Source organism: Crocodylus porosus, unplaced genomic scaffold (assembly GCF_001723895.1).
Source record: "Crocodylus porosus isolate Cpor-Errol unplaced genomic scaffold, CroPor_comp1, whole genome shotgun sequence".
In the NCBI taxonomy this organism is placed as follows: Eukaryota; Metazoa; Chordata; order Crocodylia; family Crocodylidae; genus Crocodylus; species Crocodylus porosus.
The window spans coordinates 99,541,184-99,562,146 of record NW_017728943.1 but is presented as its reverse complement, the minus strand read 5'-3'; the positions used below and the strand labels follow the sequence as shown (position 1 = coordinate 99,562,146).

The 20,963-nt window shown below is 43.7% G+C and overlaps 1 protein-coding gene across 7 annotated transcripts in view; it reads right to left on the bottom strand.

The window, feature by feature from the left end:
• Window positions 1-20,963, bottom strand: part of SIPA1L2 (signal induced proliferation associated 1 like 2) — a 196,231-nt gene that overhangs the window by 109,706 nt on the left and 65,562 nt on the right. For all 7 annotated transcript variants that reach the window (XM_019549862.1, XM_019549856.1, XM_019549858.1 and 4 more), the window contains exons 4-5: window positions 8,577-8,710; window positions 4,989-5,177 (exon numbers count right to left, since the gene is read on the bottom strand). In XM_019549862.1, the coding sequence (XP_019405407.1) occupies window positions 4,989-5,177; window positions 8,577-8,710 (323 nt within the window). The remainder of the gene's footprint in view (window positions 1-4,988; window positions 5,178-8,576; window positions 8,711-20,963) is intronic.

Below are 20,963 nucleotides of genomic sequence, written 5' to 3'. Positions count from 1 at the left end.
GATTAGGCTCCTCAAAGAAAGTAGGAAAATAGATGCCTAGTTTCTGAATCCTGATGAGGCTCATGTGCAAGCCTGATACCAAGCTGCTCAGGTTGTGGCTACTCTGGGTTGGTCTCTAAAGAACTTCAGTCAACTCCAGTGATGACGCCAAACTCAATAGGTACCGTAAGGGGTGAAGTGGAAGCTGAACAGGGTTTGGGGATTACAAATTTGGATTTGGGCACCAAAACCTAGCTAACGTATATCCATGTGTTTAGGTGTTTATATAAATACCTTAAACACCTAAACAGCTTCATGTAAAGCGACTCAAGTTTCTTGTTTGGGATTGATAACATCCTTCTAATGGTACAAAACTCCTAATACCATTATGCAGTACTGATATTTTCTCTTTACATTATTTATAAAAAGCATACAGATACGTAAAAAACAAAATGTTGAAAAACTGCAAAAAGTCTTTGGAGACTCATCCTACATTACCAAGGGCACTTTAGCTGCATAAGGTTATAGGATCAGGTCTTTGGTATATTGTTCCATGATTACTGTCTTTTTCAAATCCAGAATGTTCCTCTGAACATCTTTAAGAGTTAACTACACTTCTTTTAAGAGTATAAACTAGCTGGCCCTGTGTTCACACTGTCTAATATTTTGTAGAACGAACAATCTTGAGTCAAGAAGGAGAGCTAGCTGTTAGTCAAATGCTCAAACTACCAAATAAGTAATAGCAATTGGGCAAAAGATGACCTAAGCTTTTACTGAGATTGCTTTGAAGAGAACTTCAATACTTCTATACTATATCATTAAACCTTTTGCCTGTGATTTTGCAAAAAGCTTAAGGAAGTTAGGTTCATAATCCACTGAGTTTCAATGCCATTTGAGCACCTAATTCCTTTGTGCTGCTTTGTAAACTCTGAAGTGGAATGTAAAAACTAGAGCCGTGCAAAACAGCTGTCTCGTTTCGATTTTGGATTCGGCCGTTTTGGAGGACAGTGATTTGTTCTGGTGTTTCGGACCACTGCTCTGTTTTGATTTGGTCAAATCCGTTACGGAGTTTCAAAGCTGTTTCAGAGATTTGGATCAACCGCGGAGAGTCAGGCACAGCCAGGCAGCTGCAGGTTCTCCCGCGGCTCCTCTAGCTGTGCCTGCCTCTCCCTAGGCAGAGGCAGCCACGGGAGAAGCCCCCATTGCTGCCATCCCCGTCCAGTCCCAGCCTAGTCCTGGAACTTAAAAAAAAAAAAAAAAAAAGCCCCGCACTTACCAGCTGCAGTAGTGATTGGGGTCTCTGAGCACTCATGGAAGAGTACCCCCATGCAGTGCAGGGCAGTGAGGATCACCCACCCCGCTTGGCACCTGTGTGGTAGCTGCCCCATGGTGTGGGCACAGCATGGCTCGGCAGGGCACCACACACTGTTTGGGAGGTGGGGCTGCTGCAGCTGAGCACTGCCAGGCTCTGGCTCCAGCTGGCAGGTGGAGCCACCCAGCTCCCAGACAGCATGCTGCTGCCATGCAGGTGCCATGCAAGACAGGGAGCAATCCCCACTGCCCTGTGCTGCTTGGGGGGGGGGGCTCTGCCCAGATGCCCTAATTGTTACTTCTACAGCCAGTGAGTGCAGGGCTTTGTTTTTGGGGGGGGGTTTTCCTTTTTTTCAAGTGCCCAGATTCTGGAGGCGAGGTGGGGAGGAAGGGAAATCAGGTAGCAGGGGCTGCATGAGGGGGGAAATTGGGGAGCAGGGCTGCGCAGGGGGCTCTACCAGGAGACCCCAGAACCCCCTGCTACAACCTGTGAGTGCAGGGCTTTTTCTTTGTTTCTTTTGTTTTTCAAGTGCCAGCAGGGGGATGAGGCCGGGCAGGGCAGCCATGGGGATTCTTCTGCAGCTCTGCCGGCTGTGCTCAGCATGAGCTGTTCCAAGTAGACTTCGGTGCTGACACTAGCCCTAGCCAACGTACTGTTATCCCGCATGCAGATACAGGGGCTCACGCCACCCGGGAGGGCTGTGAAGCTATGCCAGACTCCTCACAGGAGGCGCGGGCCCCTGGATCTGTGCACAGGATAACAGCAGGCTGCCGTCCCTCCCCCAGAGCACTGGGACTGGAAAAGACCTCAGGGACAGCTTGCAGACACTGGCCAGCTACAGATGTCAATATCAGAGCAGTCCTTCCACCCCTCTTCTCCCTTCCTCTTCTTAGTTTCTGTTTCCCCGCAAGCTTGGCTCCAAAACATCCAAAACATTTCAGACAGTTTCATTTAGCTCCAGATTCAATGTTTCGGGTGCTCAAATGGGTTGAAACACCTCCAAAATGAAACAGCTACTGAAATTTTTCACAGCCCTAGTAAAAACATTCCAGTGAAACATAACATACCCCCACTTAAGAAAGGAGAAGAGAATTATTATTAGTCAAAATGTTGCAACCTGACCTTCAGAAGAAGAGTTGATTTTTGCCACCAAAACAACAGTGAAAGCTGATTCTGATCATCTAATTGTTTGACTCAGCAATTAAGAAAATACTGATTCTTTATTTACTTTCTTGCATAAAGTTAATCATTCCATTCATATCTATTTTGCTGTTGCCAGTTTGGGACAACTTTTTTAGCAACAAGAATTGCTTTCCTCAATAACTAATACTAGATTTCAATGGACACAAGCAAACTTTGCATGTACTTATTTTAGGTAGCAAAAGATTTCTTCAAAATGTGATAGGTATAACAAACATATCATATTAACGCTCTCAAAAATGAATAGTCTTCTAGACTAAAACCATATTTTTAAAAAATGCATGGCAATTCAGCTAGTCATTACCATCCATTACCATGTTTTCTTTTGTTGTTTGATTGATAAATTCAATGTATTAAGTACATAAAAGAATTAAACAGCATAGATGGATGTCACGCTAGTGTTATGTATATCTTTCCATAATCCCCAGTAATTATAGTAACTAGCACATACGATATATTGAAGAATCATATATTCTGCCAGATTATAGCCTATTTTATACCAGAATTTAAATTGTCAGTGCTAAAGACCAAGCATGAAAAGTGAAGAAAAGAGTTCTATACTGCTCTCCCAATGCTACTAACAGCTGATATCAGACATGACTTTGGCCAGCTCAACTGCTTTCTTGCGCTCACAATGGGGAATCTGAATTGCTGATTGTGGGCAATGGTGACCAGTGCTGTGAGTATATCATTCAGGTAAAATAAAGGAGTACATTGGTCAAGAAGTAATTCACCTGTGACCACAGAGTAATGTTGCTCTGTGACAGCAGACCACATTTTGAAGGACTCCTATGAAGGATATAAGACCTTAAGAGCTCTGACAGTAAAGACTGGCTGAATCCTTCTGATTTGTACCGCTATTTTGCATAAACTTCTTATAATCCAAAAAAGAAAGTAAAAAAAAAAACTTAGCACAACAGTAAGTTTAAACAGGATTATTTTATGGAAATTTATCAAAAGATTCTTTTCCTTTTAGCAGAGGAAAAGTTAATTTGGACCACAAAATTAAACTAACATTCTTACAGCTTGTAAATCCTCCGTTTCTAGTTATATCTACTTGTTTATGATCAACTTTTAATACTAGACAAAAAGATAGAAGAACATTTTATATATACCAAAACGGCAGACACAATCAGTTAATATTAGGAAGTCAGCACGTTCAAAAAATATTCACTGATATTTGCATATACAACATGTTCACTTCTTTAAAATGAACATCTTAAAAAACCCTTTGTAAAGTTGAACCAGAAGGCATTCATAAACCATTCCTCCACAAATTATTCTGAAGCTGTAAAAATGTTTGCTTAGTCTTTCAATGAAGCAGATTCACCTTACTGAAACCAATAAAAACAAAAAAGAAAAAAACCCCACACACTACTGTTCACTCTGAATATAAAATGTTTCTATTCCATTCCTGATGTAGTGCTAACTTTTTAGATAGTTCCAGTTAAAATTCCAGCAGTTCAAACTAACAAGAATTCCACTTTAATAAGACTCCTCTGAAAAATTAATGACTACTAATTTAAGTAAAAAAAAATTTTTAAATTATAACTTGGGATTTAGGGGACTTTGAAATAATAAGTAATTCTTTGTCTTTAAATTCGATGCCACTAATTTTCAATTTTAGAAACAAGCTTGACAGGACCTTTTGTCTTCAGGATTTTATATTCTAACTCATGTACATAGCACAGTAGAGACCTTTATATTTATACCCAATATCTGCATATCAAAAAGGCTGAATTTCATCTGCAAAAATATTTTTTGCTAGAAATTTTAAAATTCAGACTTCAATTACATTTTATCCCTCTCTTCCTTTGAAAGATTCTCTAGTGGTACTTAAAGGCCAATTGCTCAGGGCGGGGCTGTCTAATTCCCAGCCCAGGGGCTGCATGTAGGCATCCAAGTGCCAACAAACAAGGGGCTAACACATTGCCCTGAAGCTTCCAGTCTAGATATATCACTCTTTTGCTGTTGCAGGAGCCCCCAGACATCCCTCCCTCTTACAGCTTCAGCTTCCTGTTCCCACTCCAAGAAGCAAGGCAGTGCAGCCCTGGGGCTTGGAGACCTAGTGCGCCTTTGCACAATAATACAGCATGGTGGGGGGTGGCACCCATGCCACTGTGTGTGTGGGGGTGGAGGAGGGAGGGAGGAAGGGCAAGGAATGGCCATACTGCATGGCATGTGGCTTCTGACCATTCAGAAATTGGACAGCCCTGGCGTAAGGGAAGAAATGTTGTCAGAATATTTGTAACTCTGCAATAAGATGCGTTTTCTACAGCCAGTGAACCACCACCTATCACCATTTCTTGAATCCAACCTGATTTGTCATTGAAAACACTCAGCTGTTGAGTCGACTCTTATTGAAAACATGGAAAATGACTGTTCAGCAGAAGACACTTTACATGTCAGTTTTGTATTTAATTTATACCAGCAACAAAAATGCAATTTTTTTCCCCCCAAGCGAAGAGCCTTTAGAGAAATCATATATGTTACATACCCCTTGCTCGTCCAGTTTAAGCAGTTGTTCAGGGACTTTCGGCGAGTTGGAAGCCTGCCTCAGGCACTGAATACTAAGCTCTGGTATTACATATTCTAGTACCTCTTTAAGAGGCAGGCCCCTTGCTGTGCCATGTCTGGCAGTGGATGGTATGGCATCTTCTAAAATTGCTCCTCTTAAGGTAGTAAGCTGCAGCAGGAATGAAAGACTACAATGAATATTTATCATTCTAATATTATGCTGACAACCAGAAATACAGCCTTCAGGTTCTGGAGGGAGAGAATGCATGCCTATGCTTAGCTTACTATGGGAAGTGTAAAAGTTAGTGAAGTAACTTAAAAGCTGAAGATGAAACAGACTGTTGCAGTTTTTAAACAAAAGCATTCAACACAGAGTAAAACAGAAGTATGCAGAAGTACAGAAAAATAGATGTTCATAGCCAGTCCTCCATTTTTTAGCACTCAAGGGTATATATTGTCTCCATTTTTTTTTCTAATGGTTCTGTTATGTCTGTGTTAATGGTTCTGATCATTATGTCACAGTAAAATCTTAATGGAGACAAGGCCTTATATTTTTAGTGTGAGGCAGGCAAGGCCAACTAGGAGCAAAGGGTAATAGTTTTGATTCAAATAATTTAATTTTCACGGTAGAAACTAAAGTGCTTTGTCTCCACTAGGATTTTACAGCCATAAATCACATATGTAAATTATCTAGTAGGGACAAGAAAAAAAAGCACTTCACATAAATGCCAATGAATGGGTGTGGGAAAGGCACACAACTATCTATATTCAATGGTAATGCAACTGCATAGATTAGGAGCTCTGGCCAACAAAGCTACATGTGTTTTAACCATGATGAAGAATACAGGTTTCAGGAATCAGGGAAAGTTTCCAATTCCTTATCACAAAGGACAAAGGTAATGCCTTATGTTTTCTTTCAAGTCACCAGTGAAAGTAAGATCCACATAGCTAATGACTGTAACAAAGGAATGAAGACACCAACTTGGAGAAGACACAAATTAGCATGAATATGAAAGTTTTGATCAGGTGTGATGGGTGTTCTTCTGACCCAATAAAAAGGTCACTTCTACTCCAGATAGGATTGAAGTTTCTCCTTTACAACAGAATTAATATTCATTTCTTCTATGAATACATAGAAGCAGAGGTTTGGCATTTGGAAAAGTTACTCCAGACAAACTATAGTATACCACCTTTGAAAAGAGACTTATCCGTCATTTGGAAGGCACACAGACGTAAATTATGTTCATCCCTACCTTTTCCCCCTAAGGGAGCATCCACACAAGCACACGCATGCCTCCTGCGGCATCTCAAGCCCCTTTGAGACATTGCAAGATGCACATGGGGGAAACAAGAAAACGTTCTTCATACTATACATTTCCAGTGCAGGGGCAAAGTCTGACACCTGGATATCCAGGTACCTAAAAAAAGGTGCCATGAAACAACAGGGCAATGCATGGTTGAAGACCGTGCCCAGAGGCAACCCAGGAGTCAGTCCTCCACGAGAGACACTCTGGTTTCTTACCAGAGCATCTCTGTGGTGCTTCTGCTACCCCTGGTGCTGTCAAGGGTAAGTTAGAAGTGTGGTGGGGTTCACGGGTGTGGGTAGGCGTGAGTAGGTGTGAGGAGTGGCAGGGGGATGTCAGAGGCTATGACAAGTGGTGAGGGGATATCCCATATGTGGGTGGCAGTCATGGAGGGGCTTGAGTGGAAGTTGCCATACACCTGCCCCTGCGGCAGCATGGCTGAGGCTCTGCTACAGGCACAGCTGGCAGTGACGCCCACCTCCCTCCCTCTCTCATTCTAATTGTGGAAGACCATGGATTTTGGTCCCACACCAAAGTGCATGTCCGGGCACAATTTGCCCTACACCAAAGTGCATGTATGGGCACGTGCACTAAGGCAGAAAGCCCCGGCTCAAATTTGCACTGCTTCTATTTGAGCTGCTGCACATGCTCATGCCTGCATGTGTGGGTGCACCCCAAGTCTCTCTTCCTGCCACAAGAAACCTATTCTTAAGAATCCAAACTTAACATCCAATGCCTACTACATACCCTATATGTGCTTCCCATCTGCTCCCTGAAAAAACTATGGTTTTATTGTGCTATTTTTGTTTTAAATGAGTTTGGCTTCTATTAGATTTCATAGACATTAGGGCTGGAAGGGACCTCGGAAGATCGAGTCCAGCCCCCCGCCCAAAGGGCAGGAAGTCAGCTGGGGTCATAAGATCCCAGCAAGATAAGCATCCAATTTACCCTTGAAGGTGTTCAATGTAAGGTGCTTGAACCACCTCTGATGGCAGGCTGTTCCAGACCTCGGGGGCTTGGACAGTAAAGAAATTCTTCCTTACATCCAGCCTGAAACAGTCTTGCAGTAGTTTATAACTGTTTGACCTCATCATCCCTTGGGGCACTCTGGTAAACAAACCCTCCCCCAGATCCTGGTGGTCACCCCGATAAACTTATAGGTGGCCATCAGATCACCCCTGAACCTGCACTTTTCCAAGCTAAAGAGCCCCATGGCTCTCAGCCTGTTGTTGTAAAGTCTGTTTTCCTGATTAATGTTGCATGCCTCCATCTCCTTAACTTGTACAGGGGAGAAAGAAAGGGCTGAGACACACAAGTTAGAGTTGCCTGGCCTATATGACAGAAGACACATCCAGCCAACAGGGGACTGAAGAACCTTGTTGACAGTTGAAAAAAAAAGCAGGATTGTAAGTGACATCCAGGAAGCATCCAGGGAAGAGAGGGAGATAAGCATCACAACACAGCAGCAGTCTATAAAGTAGGGTGTCAACCTGGGAGTTGGAGAGTCTGAAGCAAAGAAACAGTTGGGCTATACTGAGATACTCCATCTCTGCAGACTGGAGAGAGAATAGCTGAGTATTATAACTTTGGGCTGCTCACAGCTGTGCAGGCTGAACAGCAGACAGAGAACTGCTCAACCCTTCGGAGGGGGCAGGGTCTTCTTGATGGGTGACCTTTGCCTCAACAGTCATCTTTATTGAAGAATCATTGTCTGTTTTGAAGCTTGGAACTTGGGGTGCACTCTTTCCACTCTAAGACCAATTACGTACCCATCTCAGGAGCTGAACTGGAAGGCAGCTCTCTGGAGAATGACCACAGATATCCAGGGGTAGGCTGAAAGGCTGGGCTCGCAGAATTGGAAGGAGTCGGGAATTACCCCTGCTCCAGAGGTCACACATGGGCGGGTTTCAGGGGTACTTGGAGAGACTGGACAAAGCCAGACGTCCCAAGCAAGTACTCCTTTGAAGGCAGTCAGTCACGCTCCCTTCCTGGTTTATGTGGAAATGTAACTCAAACCAATACACCTCTGCCTTTACCTCTCCCAGCGACAAAAGGAAAAGACATCCTAAAGCAGGAAAGCAAGGACATTTTTCTATAGGCCTCAGCACTAACAATATCAGAAGCCCCTCCCTTGCTAGTGGGTAAATCTAAAAGTTGAACACCTTTTAAAAAGTCAATTTCTAGAGGGCTATGAATGAGAAATAGTCAGGTTTTAAAGTTTCATTACACTTTTCCCTCTCCCCTCAGGACTCAAAAGACAGTACCTCGCTTGTCCTGAAAACTACACGATAGTTGAATTGAGAACCCTCTTTCTCCTTAGGATCTTCAACCTTCTCTCTCCGGATGCTGACTGCTACAGGTCCTAGATTTTCATCTATTCCAAAGTAGTTTTGATGCTCTGTAGCAGGAAAAAAAATGAATGAATGAAAGAAATGAAGATCATGATGAAACAGTAAATAGTTAACTAAAGACTTATTCACCAAGTCTCATAAAAGAAAGTCCGCAGCAAACAGAGACCACCGCTGTGGTATTACGTGCCACCAAAAGCTTTGCAATGTTTGATAACAGAAATCAAATTTTCTAGTTGAGATTAGAGATGTGCAGGCATCAAAATATGTGACAGTCCAAATTCCCTACAGACAACCAAATCATACCCATGTTCTATGGGTAGCCAAACATTACAGGTCTCTCAATTACCGCACTATGCTGCCTTTAACATTTTAATAGAAAATCATTTTTAAAATGTGGTAACATGGTTTGCCATTGAGTCACATTTTGTTTGAAACAGTGTAACAAAAATTAACATGGAGAATTCACTGCAGTAAGTGCAAACAAAACTGACATTATTCTACAGCAGCATTTGTAAAATAAGTCTCACTTTGCCAAGCTATAAGTGTCAGATTATTTTAATGATTATTACATTATTATTATTATTAAAGGGAATGATGTAATAAATTAATCTAGATGATCAAACTAATGAATGACGTGCAAACTGAAAATTTTGTACTTTTTGGAAAGAATGTATTCTTATTTCCAGGCTAATTTACAAGAAATTAGGTTTTTTGTATGAAGACAAGCAGATAGAAAAGATTTAGATGATCCTGCAATTATTCAACAGGAGTCAGATTTTATTCTGTCTCAGGCTTCCTCAACAACTCACCCTCAGTCACAATATTTCTGTCTTACGGTTTTCCCATCTTGTAAACACAGACAATACTCACCCCAATGGGATAGTCTGAGACTATCTATAAAATGTTCGCAAAGCATATAAAAATCTTGAAACAAAGATGCTGCTTCAGTACAGAACAGTCATTATCTGAAGGCCCAGTCTCACAGATCATATTACGATGTTTATGATGCATTATGCCTACATGGCTTTTAAAACAAGAAAGTTGGTGGGATTCCTTTTGGTCTACAAACAACTACTTTTTAATCTCATATACGGAGTGCTTGCTAAGAATATTGTTACGATTCTGAAGAGTGATCTGAATTTGTGCCATTTTTGCAATATGATTTCAATGCAAGCCAATATGCACATGACGATAACTTTTAATCACAACTGGCTGAAGATTACTTTTGCTCCACATTTATATTTCTCCTGCATTTATTATGATGAGATACTAATTTGGAAAAAGAATTAAGCCAAATTATTTAAATGACTTCAAACAAATGAGATATGCTTAAGTTCTATTTAAATTAGTCTTATTCATCTTATCTATTAATATGTAGTGTAGTGACTCATTGTTGACAACACCATACAAACCCAAGTATAGGAGTGGAAGGGGTCTCTTAGGACTCTGAATCTAGTCCCCTATGTCTGCAGGCAGTTGTTAACTCAAGGAAAACCCAAAATCACCACTTCAAATCCTTGCCTACCATTATCAGGCACAACAGCCAAAACATCCAGAACACCCTGTAATATTTCCCTGGGCAGAGGGAACAAGGGCATTACCAAAGCCCTGTTATTGCAAGGGGGAAACAGTTAGTTAACATATACTTAAAAAATCCTAGGAAAAAAGTCATTCTCCATGCTACAAAGGCAGGCAAAAACCCACAATGATCCAAGCCAGTTTAACGAAGGAAAAATTCCTTCCTGACCTCAAAATTTGGCCATTGGTATGGCCCTGGCAAATAGAATTCCCTGTCTTACCATTCTGTCTACAAAATGAAATGAATACATTGTTTAGTTTTGTTCAGAGTGGTTATAGCCAGTTCCTTGAATTTTCTTCAAATTTATATTACTGTGTAAAATTCACTTTATTTTCCAGAACTGAAACAATTACAGGTAGAAGCTGCATGACAGGAATGTGCAGACAAGCTGATAGGACAGGATGGAAATGGAGTCAGAACCTTTTACCTCCAGGTGATCAGTTTAAATACAGGTTAAGCTACGCTTGGTTTGTTCTCACCAGACCTGATAAAGAATGTCTTACATTTGAAAGTTTGTCTAACTACCACAACTACAGAGTTGGTCCAGTAAAATCCATCACCCAAAGAGAGGGAGAGGCAATTATTTCAGCTGGAAGACAGCTTAATGAGTTTTGGTGAGCCGTTGAGCGCTGCAACAGTAGCTCCTCCCCTTGACAGGTATCCTGCACACTGGTTTCCATCTTGGGACTGGAAGGCCCACCCCCGTACCCACTACATTTGCCAGTAGAAGTCCCTCCCTTTGCCCCTTGTGGGGTGACCATCCTGGAATGGGAAAAAATCCAAATCATATACTAAAAGTCAAACATCTACTATAAATGTATTTTATTAAAAAAATTATTTTGTCCTGATTTCTGTGAATTTGCGTAGCTGATTACATAACAGCTCAAAAATAAAAGTCTTACTCTTGTATTGTAGCATCATAGAAAATTAGGGTTGGAAGAGACCTCAGGAGGTCATCTGCTCAAAGCAAGACTAGCCCAAACTAGATCATTCCATCCAAAGCTCTGTTCATCCAGGTCTTAAAAACCTCCAAGGATGGAGCTTCTACCACCTCTCTGGGTAACCTGTTTCAGTGTTTTACTATCCTCCTAGTGAAAAAATTCTTCCCAATATCGAACCTAAACTTTCCTTTCCACAACTCCTTGTTCTGTCATCTACTGCCACTGAGAACAGTGTAACTCCATCCTCTTTCAAACCCCACCTCAGATAGTTGAAGGCTGCTATTAAATCCCCTCTCAGTTTTCTCTTCTCTAGACTACGTATGCCCAGTTCCTCAGTCTTTCCTCATAAATTATGTCTCCCAGCCCCCAAACCATTTTTGTTGCCCTCTGCTGGACCCTCTCCAATTTGTCTGCATCCTTTCTGTAGTGGGGAGTCCAAACACAGTACTCCAGATGTGGCCTCTAATGCTGAATAAAGGGGAAATAATCACTCGCCTTGATCTGCTTGCAACACACCCACCAATGCAGCCCAGTATGCCATTAGGCTTCTTGGCAACAAGGACATATTGCTGGATCATAGTCTGGTCAAGGTCTTTAAAAGGATATTTTCCACCCACATTATCATATATAAGCTACAATTATCAAAAACCAGGAGATTAATTTTAGAGAGTCTAAAGTCTATTTTTAACTTCCAAAGTGAACTGATTTGCATAAGTGTTGCATACTCAGCAGCTCTCATAAAACAAAAATGGAGTTGATGGGCACTTATAAAAGTTAGTTAACATTTTTTTTAGAAGGTACTTAAACAGAGATTTATGGAGCTAAATTTAGGCATTTCCTTTTGAAAATCTTGACCAGAAAGACACTTTTCAGGAAAGCAAACAATCAAACAACCAACCAACAAGCAAACAAAATACCTCATCCCAGAACCAATGTGAAGTTTCTAAAGACTATTGTTTTCAAGATGTGAAGAAAAAAGTTAGGTTGGAAAAACACAGAGAAATAAGAAGTTACTTCTGTTAGAACAGAAGAAACACTGGGGAGAAGAGAAATCACAACAGGAGAGAGTGAGGAAAAGGTGCCAACTTTATGTTGGCTTCTGTCATTTGTCATTTTGTTAGAAATAAGCAGCCTATCATTTAAAAATTTCTGCATTAAGAAAAGATGCCAGCAAGTATTGATCAGCTTCCTCAATCTAATTCCAATGTAGCAAGCGTTTTCTCCAAGGTAGGAGACAAAGAGCTCTGGCAAACATTACACTTAAGTCATGATTAACCAGTTAACTGCATCTTAAACAGTAACCCAGCCAAACAATCATTCAATTAATGGTGCGATAAAACAGGAAACAAACCACAAAATTATTCCACAAAGTGTGTGTAATAATTTTGTAGCTAGTTTCCACTGCACCTTAAATTGAATGCGTGGCTGGATCCCCACCATGAAGACTGATGCCAGCTGCATGCTGGAGCTTAGCTGACAGCTCCTCACAGGTCAACAGGTTGACAGCCCTTTGGTGCAGGGCCTTCAGCCTGTTTTCAGGATAAATCGTGAGCTGAGCTAGGGGTACCACGCTGCAGGAAACCATAGGGCTCCTTATGACCTGGCAGGTTGACTGCCTTGCCCTGAAGCTGCAAAGCAAAGTAACTCAACACATCCTGGCCACAAGGACCCTGGGATGGGGAGAGGTTACCTGACCCTGGGGTCCCTGTGCACCAGGACCTTAAAAAGACAAAACAAAACAAAAACTGCAGGTCAGATTTTCTGATAGCTCAGTGCACAGGCCTCTCCCAAAGCCATCTGGAGACTGGTATGGTCCAAGGGCCAAGGACAACAATCAGCCTACTGTTGGTCCCAGCCCCAGGACTGCACCAGTTCACCAGGCACCCAGCTTTTAACTTACCAGTGCAGGGGACGCCTGGGATTATGCAATTATGGCACATTTGGGACCTGATCCCCAATCCCAAAAATTACACATCCTGCAGGCATGCAAGTGTGGCATGGCAGGAGGCATAATTGCTGGGATCAGGGAACAAATTCCATCATGTCATTAGAAAAAAAAGCATCAGGGGCCAGACAAACAAACCTAAAATTCAAATACATACCTTAATTTTAGTTGAATCAAAAGGTAGTAGGGTAAGATGATTTAAAAAAAAAGAAATCCCAGGAATAAAGAATGTCGCCAAAAAATGAAACAGTGATGCTGCTTCTCTCTTACCTTTTGGGAAAGCAGCATCTAATGGAAGACGCAACTAATCATGAAGTGTTAAAATACAAAGCATTAAATACAAAGTTTTTCCCCCCCAACTGAAAAGAAGTGGCTAAACACCACCCCCTCCCCCTCCTTCATGAATGACTGGTACCTCCTGAATCTAGGGGGGCACCCACAAAAGTCACAAATGGCAGCAGCCCTGTCGGGGGGGGGCACCAGTCCTACCAACAGCATCAGTGTTGGCCATCAGGGGGGCACCAGCCCCGTCAGAGTGGGCACATGCACCCCCTACAGTCACCTATGCCTTTAATACCTAAAAAGGCCCTATAGTCAAAATGAAAAAAAGTAAAATATGAAGTTTTAGACATTTTGAAGGATAGAGCAGTCAATTTTCCTTCTAATACAAAGGTCCTACTTATACTGAACAAATCTTATATTCATAAATTCCATTTGTAAAAAAAAAGACGCTGTTTCAAAGCTGTAGAGTACGAAACTGGCATCTGATACTGAAAGTCTTATCAGACTTCCAACTCAACCTACCCTTAAAATGTTCTTTACTAGACAGACATTTCTTTTATTTGCTCCTCATAAATAGCTTCAGTAACACATTAAGAACTGGTCACACACATCCCACAAGCCCAGAAGTATAGTAGGGAACCTTTTCAGTTGCGATGGAGAGAACTGCCTGAGGGAAAAAGGGCTATAAAATGAACAAATTCTATGACAGTAAAAACACCTTTCAATTATCCTTCAACAATGAACACATACACATCTCCTTGTCCTCACCCCCTGGGGTCTCACTAAAATGAGGTCCATGAAAGGACACCATTAATAAGCCAGCTACAATATGAAGTAAAGCAGTCTGCTTGTTGTAAATCATCATTCACGGCTGCTAAATATTTTCTATAATTAATGTTAAAACATTTTCCATCCATGTCACATGGGAGCTTGTTGTTACAATAGCTAAAGATTTCAAGAATACACAGCATTAAATCATGATTTCTTGCACAGAACAGACACCAAATTCCTGATCTATAATTTGTTGAAAGGAAAGCAAATAGTTAGTGCTGTATATACTGAAGCATTCTCCTAACCTGTTGTACAATAAAAATAAAAGTTGCATCTTGATATCATGAACTAAAAACATGAGTTATGCAGAATGTTACCGTATTTACTCAACTCTAAGATAAGGTGTGCCCCCCCCAACCAGTCAAAATGAAGGAGCCCTTCATCTTGGATTCGAATACAAGACAGTGAAAAGGGCCTACAACTACAACAGGCAATGGTGGCTGTTCTGGTTCTGGGGTCAGAGCTAAAGCTGCTACTGATGCATGGCTGGGCCAGAGTAGAAGGCAGCATGAGCTCCCTGCCTTGAGGCAGAGTGGAGCCTCAGCCAGAGCCAGAGCTGCAACAGGTAGGCAGATAAGCAGTAAGGGGAGGGAATGGCAAGCAATGGGAGGGAAGGCAACAGGGAAGACTAAGTGGGGGCAGGCAGCTGGGGAGGCAGGCACAGAAGAGCAGGAGGGAAGGCAAATGGCAGGTGGGGACAGATGCCAGGGTGCACAGGCAGCACAGGGAGAGTGGGAACAGGCAACATGAGGAGCCAAGCAGGGAGGATGGGTGCTAGGACAGCAAGCAGGGGTGGAAGAAATTCAACGATTCAGGTAGCAAGGTGTGAGGGAGGCAAAGGCATTGGGGGGGGGGCAGGCAGCAAGGGGGGCAAGTGGTCAGGGGCAGGCACCAGGGGCTGCAGGCACCTCAGAAAGGCAATTGGTAGGGGCAAAGGCCAGGAAACAAGGGGAAGAGGTCAGGCCATTTGGCTCCACCACAGGTTGCCTGCCATGCTACAGTGATACCGGGATGAATTTAAGACAACTCACCACAAATGTATAAATTTACCATCTCTAAATTCCAATTACTGGGGGGGCTTTTTAAATTCACACTCATCTTGGATTTGTGTAAAGACTATTTATTTTTCATTGGTACCTCCTTACAAGCAAAAATACATTCAGGATGGCCATGCCTTTCTTTATAAGAGCACACATATTGTTTGATAAATGCTTTATTCAGTTCACTGTAGAGTCTCTTAACAAGGAAAATTAAGGTTGAATACAAAAAAAATGTTTCACTATAGGGGCAATTAAGTATTGGAACATATTACCTAGAGAGAGACTGTGGAATCTCCATACTTGGTAGTTTAAGATCATTTAAAAAAACACCTGTTTTACATAAGGGGACAGCAACATACAGCTTGCAAGATGGCATGGAGCCACTGGACTGACTTGTAGACGCAAGGGGCTTTGGTAACATGGCCTGTGCCAGTCCAGGAACAGATGGGTATTGTGATGGGGAGAGGCAGCTGAGAGCAGTGCCCATGCAGCTAACTAATCTCAGCCCCAAGCCAGGTCGTTTCAGCTTAAGGCTCCAAAAGGTTGCCGAGTGCTGGTTTAGGTAGGGATGATCCTCCATCAAACATGGGTTTAGACTAAATTAGCTCCTTAGGTCGCTTAATAATAATAACAGCACTCTACTTGTTGTAATAACAATAACAATTATAATGGAGTTTATAGTGAAACATAGCCATCACTTGTGGCATTTACAGCAGTGGAAAACTCAGAGATGTCCATGAAATAAATCTCAGCGAGCCAAAAGCTTCAGAGACCACTCATTGCCAAGGATCACAAACTTATATTTGGAGGCATCTGTGGAATGCCATGCATATTTTTTGAGTTTGTTTTACTGTTACAGCATGAGTAGCCTCTATGCCTTGGTGGCATCAAGCTGTATCTAGACTTATCGTTATTATGTCTGTATGAATTTTGATATTCATTTTGAACGTAATTTTTTTAATTTCATATCTTGAGCCAAAATGAATTAGTAGGGCAATGATTAATTTACACTTTCCACACCCATTCACACTCGAGAGAAATAATTGCTGAGAATTAGCATTGGACATGAATGTTTAATAGCTGGTCAAATAGTCTCTTGGGGACAAAGTCTGATGTACTTAGCCAGGTTCTTCCAGACAATGGCAAATTGACAATAAAAAAAATGAGAGAGAGAGAGACAGACAGACAGACAGACCTGTAGGGAGAACAACACTGGCTATTCAAGCTATTCAGTGAAGGACATTGTTCACAGTGGGAAAATTAAGTGAGGGATGGTATTCTTGGGATATGTCTGAAAGCATGTAAATATTCTCCTGGTCATAATTAGATTGGGAAAGACTTCTGCTCTGGTAAACAAAGACAGGAAATTATATGCACAGAATAAATTCCCCAAGAATCCAATGGATAACGTATGTTAATAGCCAAAAAAAAAAGAAACCATACTTAAGCACTGCCATGAGAGCAAGTGTTTATCACTAGTTTTCCAGTTATTGGGAATGGCTTTAGACTCTCAACCAGTGGCTTAGGTTATTTCTGCTTACATAAAAATTGCAGGGAGCCCTGATAGAAAGATCAGAGACAAGAGCTACTTTCTAATCTGAGCTGAGTGGAAGTTGCATTCTTAGGTTTAAGATGTAGGGTAAGAGCAATTTTTTTTTTTATATTTCCTTTCATTTATTGTTGTATCTCTGTATTTAAATGTATGGTTACTGATACCTTATGTTCTTGTTTTCATGATAAATCCTTTTGTTATCTTTTATAACATACTTATTTTAATGACAACCGTGATTTTTGGAATATCTGACCACACAGGCAGAGTTTTATGCAAGAAGGGGGAGGGATCCTAAAATTTCTGAGCACATAACTGGACAAGGGTGTGAATCTTCTAGCTGGCAAAATCCACTCTGCTAGAAGCTATCATGACCTAAGTGAGGGCAGATAGAGCTGACTCACCATTAGTCAGGGAGGTAACATTTGGACATTTTCAGCCTGTTCTCAGTGGTCAAGAAGCATATGCAAAGAAGGGTTTGGAGCTGAAGAGTGCCCCTGTAAGTGTGAAAACACCCCAGAAGTGCATCTCAGTGGTGTATATGACCACATCCATCAGGGTGTGCCATGCCAAATATAAACTACAGTAAGTAGAGATGCATCAATATATCAGTCCCATATCAGATGGGCATAGATATAAGGAAAATTGACTGCATCGGCAATTGGCCTTTTTTGGCTGATGTGGCCAATAATATGGCATGCACAGGGTATTTACTGGCATGCAGTCACAGCACAGCAGTCAGACAGCCAAGAGCACAGCCAGGTCCAGCTAGTAAGTCTATTGCGAGAGAAGGGGCATGGGAGAGGGCAGATCAACGCCTCAGTGACGAGGGAAGGAGGGAGGGAGTCTGTCTGAGGCAGAGTGCAGGACAGAACTGCAGCTCATCTGGGGAGTGTGGGGGGTGGGGCGGTTCCCACTGCTGCACGCACCCTGGGAGGACATGGGGGGTGCCCACGGATTTGCAAGTGGAGCGAGGGAGGGATGCTCCTGCGGGCTGTCATTGCAGGCTGGAGCCAGGGCAGTGCCAGGCTCTTCCTGGCAAGGGGCTGGGCCGAGCTGCACTTGGGGTAGGTGGTAGTGGTGCTGGGAGGTGGGGTTCAGGGGACTACGGTGAATGCTAAGGTGCCTGCAGCCCCCCTCCCAGAGCCCCTGCCCACCGCAAGTGCAGCCTGACCCGGGCCCCCTCACTGGGAAGAGCCCAGCACCACCCCAGCCCCAGCCCACAGCAGCAGCCAGCCCTCAGCCCGCACACAGATATGGGGGCACACACGCTCCTCATGCCCTCCCAACTTACCTGAAGTGGTGGCAGCCACCCCTCTTTCAACCCCTGGACAAGCTGTGTCTGTCCTGTGCCCCAACCCTGCTGTGCAGCGCTTGCCCCAGCCCCAGCCCCACTCCCTCCCTCACCACGGGGGCCTCAATCTGCATCCCCCTAAGCCCCTTCCCTCCCCCCTTGCCTTCCACCACCACAGACTTACCAACTGGATGCCATGCCCCATGCTGCCTGGCTGCATACTGGCCATCGGATCAGTATCAGCCAATATGGCTTGTCAAAAAAATCAGCCATCAATATCAACTCACAAAATCTCTGTCAGTGCACCCCCAGCAGTAAGAGACTGAAATCATTATGGACCTTGAGAAATGTCATCAGCTTGAATTGCACCAAGTCAAGAGTCTGTTCTCAATAACTCAAAGCAAATCAGTGATTATAAAATGGATACAAAAAAAGCATATCAGTTCTTGAACTGAGAGGAACACTAATTAGCTATGCTAGCCTGAAGTCAGGCAGAAGGCAGGGTAGAGATTAGGGATGTAAACACTGATTTAAAAATAATCATTTAACCTGATGTAATTACAAATGTCAAATGATAATCAGCAAGACAACCCTCAGCTGGCCCACATGGGTGTCCTCCAGCTTGGCTTGCGGGGTGCCCTTGCCCTTGTTCAGCACCAGCGTGCCACTTCTAGCCCCCACCGCAGTGTGCAGCAGGGACACAGCAGCTCCCCAGAGCCATGCCTCATGACAAGCCAGGAGGGTAAGTGAGTCCTCCCTGCAACCCGGCTCAGGCGTGGATGGGGTAGGCAGGTAGGGCATGCTGTGGGGCTGGCTTGTGAGAGCTGCTCCACACCCCCTCTACCTTACCCCTGCCAGGCTCTGCAGCTGCCATAGGTCTGGCCAGGGGGTACACACAGGCATCACATGCACCAGGAGCAGCAGCTACTGCAGCAGGTACAACAACAGAAGGCACTACATCCAGCTGGGTACAAGGATGGGTGCTATGGCTCTGCCCTGAGCCCAAGCCCCATGCTATCACTACCCTGAGATCCCAGCCCCAGCTCAAGCCCTGCCTGCCCATCCCACTCCCAGACACCAGTCCCTGTCAGCTCACAGCCCCATGCTATCTGCCCAGCCAAACACACCCTGCCCGCAGGGTCCTGGGACAGTCTCTATGGAGACCCCACTCGCATGCACACTCCATCTGGCATCCCCAGAGCTTGGCGCAGGGCAGACGGGCCAGGTGCCTGGGCAGCAGGGCTGGGTCTGGCAGTAGCAGCAGAGACACTGGCAGCAGTAGCTGGGCAGACTGAGCCACCTCTGTGGGGGCTACCAGGAAGCCAAATCTAGCTTCAGTGCCACCCCCACCCTGCTGCACATCTAGGGATGCATATGTCATGGCCCAGGCTCCCCCTCCCCTCCATGCCTGGGCTAGGGCCAGACAGAATCCCTTAGCAGGCTGTATTTTTCCCAGCCTGATCTACAGCCAAGCTCTAGGTTATACCCTTATCTGACTGAGATGCTTACATGAAGGATCTGGAGCTCCCTCCTTCCACTTGCCTTCTGTATTTAAGTCATGTTGTATTTAATAGTCTGCTCTTTGCATTTCCTTTCACAGCATGCAATCTAGTGAGCTCCTGTTCATGACAACTTATGCATCTCCGATTCCAGTAGTCTATAAAGAGCAAATTCTAGAACAGGTGAACCTAAAGAACAACTAGACAACATGATAAGTAGTGGTACAAGTTATCTAACACTTCATTGAGCAAGTTCTTCAACAAAGACTGAAAGGGATCACCTAGGGACCAATTAGTGACAACTACAATTGTACAGCACTAAGACCTGCCCCCTGGAAATAAGACAGACTACCAAATTATCTTTAAACTGCTATCATATAGTTAACTTCTCCACTTCATATTTTAGACTGTATTCAGTATATTCAACAAAAACATGCCCTGTTTCTAGTAGACATCTTGTAAACATGTTTCCACAGGCATCAGAACAAACCTTAATTAAAATAAATTTCATTCATGTCAGGTCACAAAATTCTTGGACACAGGTGTTGCAGTGGACACAGTCTTCCTGGACTTCAGGAAGGCCTTTGACACTGTCTCTCACCCCATCCTCATTAAAAAAATTAGGCGACTGTGCTGTTGATGCCTACACAGTCAGATGAGTCACAAATTGGCTGGAGGGCTGCAACCAGAGAGTGGTGGTGGACGGGTTATTTTTGACCTGAAGGAATGTGGGCAGTAGGGTTCCGCAGGGCTCAGTCCTCAGGCCCACACTGTTCAACCTTTTCATCAGCGACTTGGACAAGGGGGTGAAAAGCACCTTGCTCAAACTCGCAGATGATACTAAGATGTGGGGAGAAGTGGGCACGCTACAAGAGAGGGACAGGCTACAACTAGATCTGTCCAGGTTACAGAGGTGGGCAGATGAGAGTAAGATGGGTTTCGATACTGACAAGTGCAAGGTATTGCACCTAGGGAGGAAGAACCAGCAGCATGCCTACAGGCTGGGGAACTCCCTTCTTGTCAACACAGAGGCAGAAAGGAACTTGGAGTCGCTATGGATTCCAAGATGAACATGGGCTGGCAGTGTGGGGATGCAGTCAGGAAGGCTAACCACACCTTGTCATGCATCCACAGATGCATCATGAGCAGGTCAAAGGTGATCCTCCCCTTCTGTGCGACACTGGTCAGGCCACAGATGGAGTACTGCATCCAGTTCTGGGTGCTATACATCAGGAGGGATGCGGCCAACATCAAAAGGGTCCAGAGGAGGGCTACTCGCATGATCAGGGGGCAGCAGGGCAGGCCCTACGAGGAGAGGCTATGGGACCTGAACCTGTTCA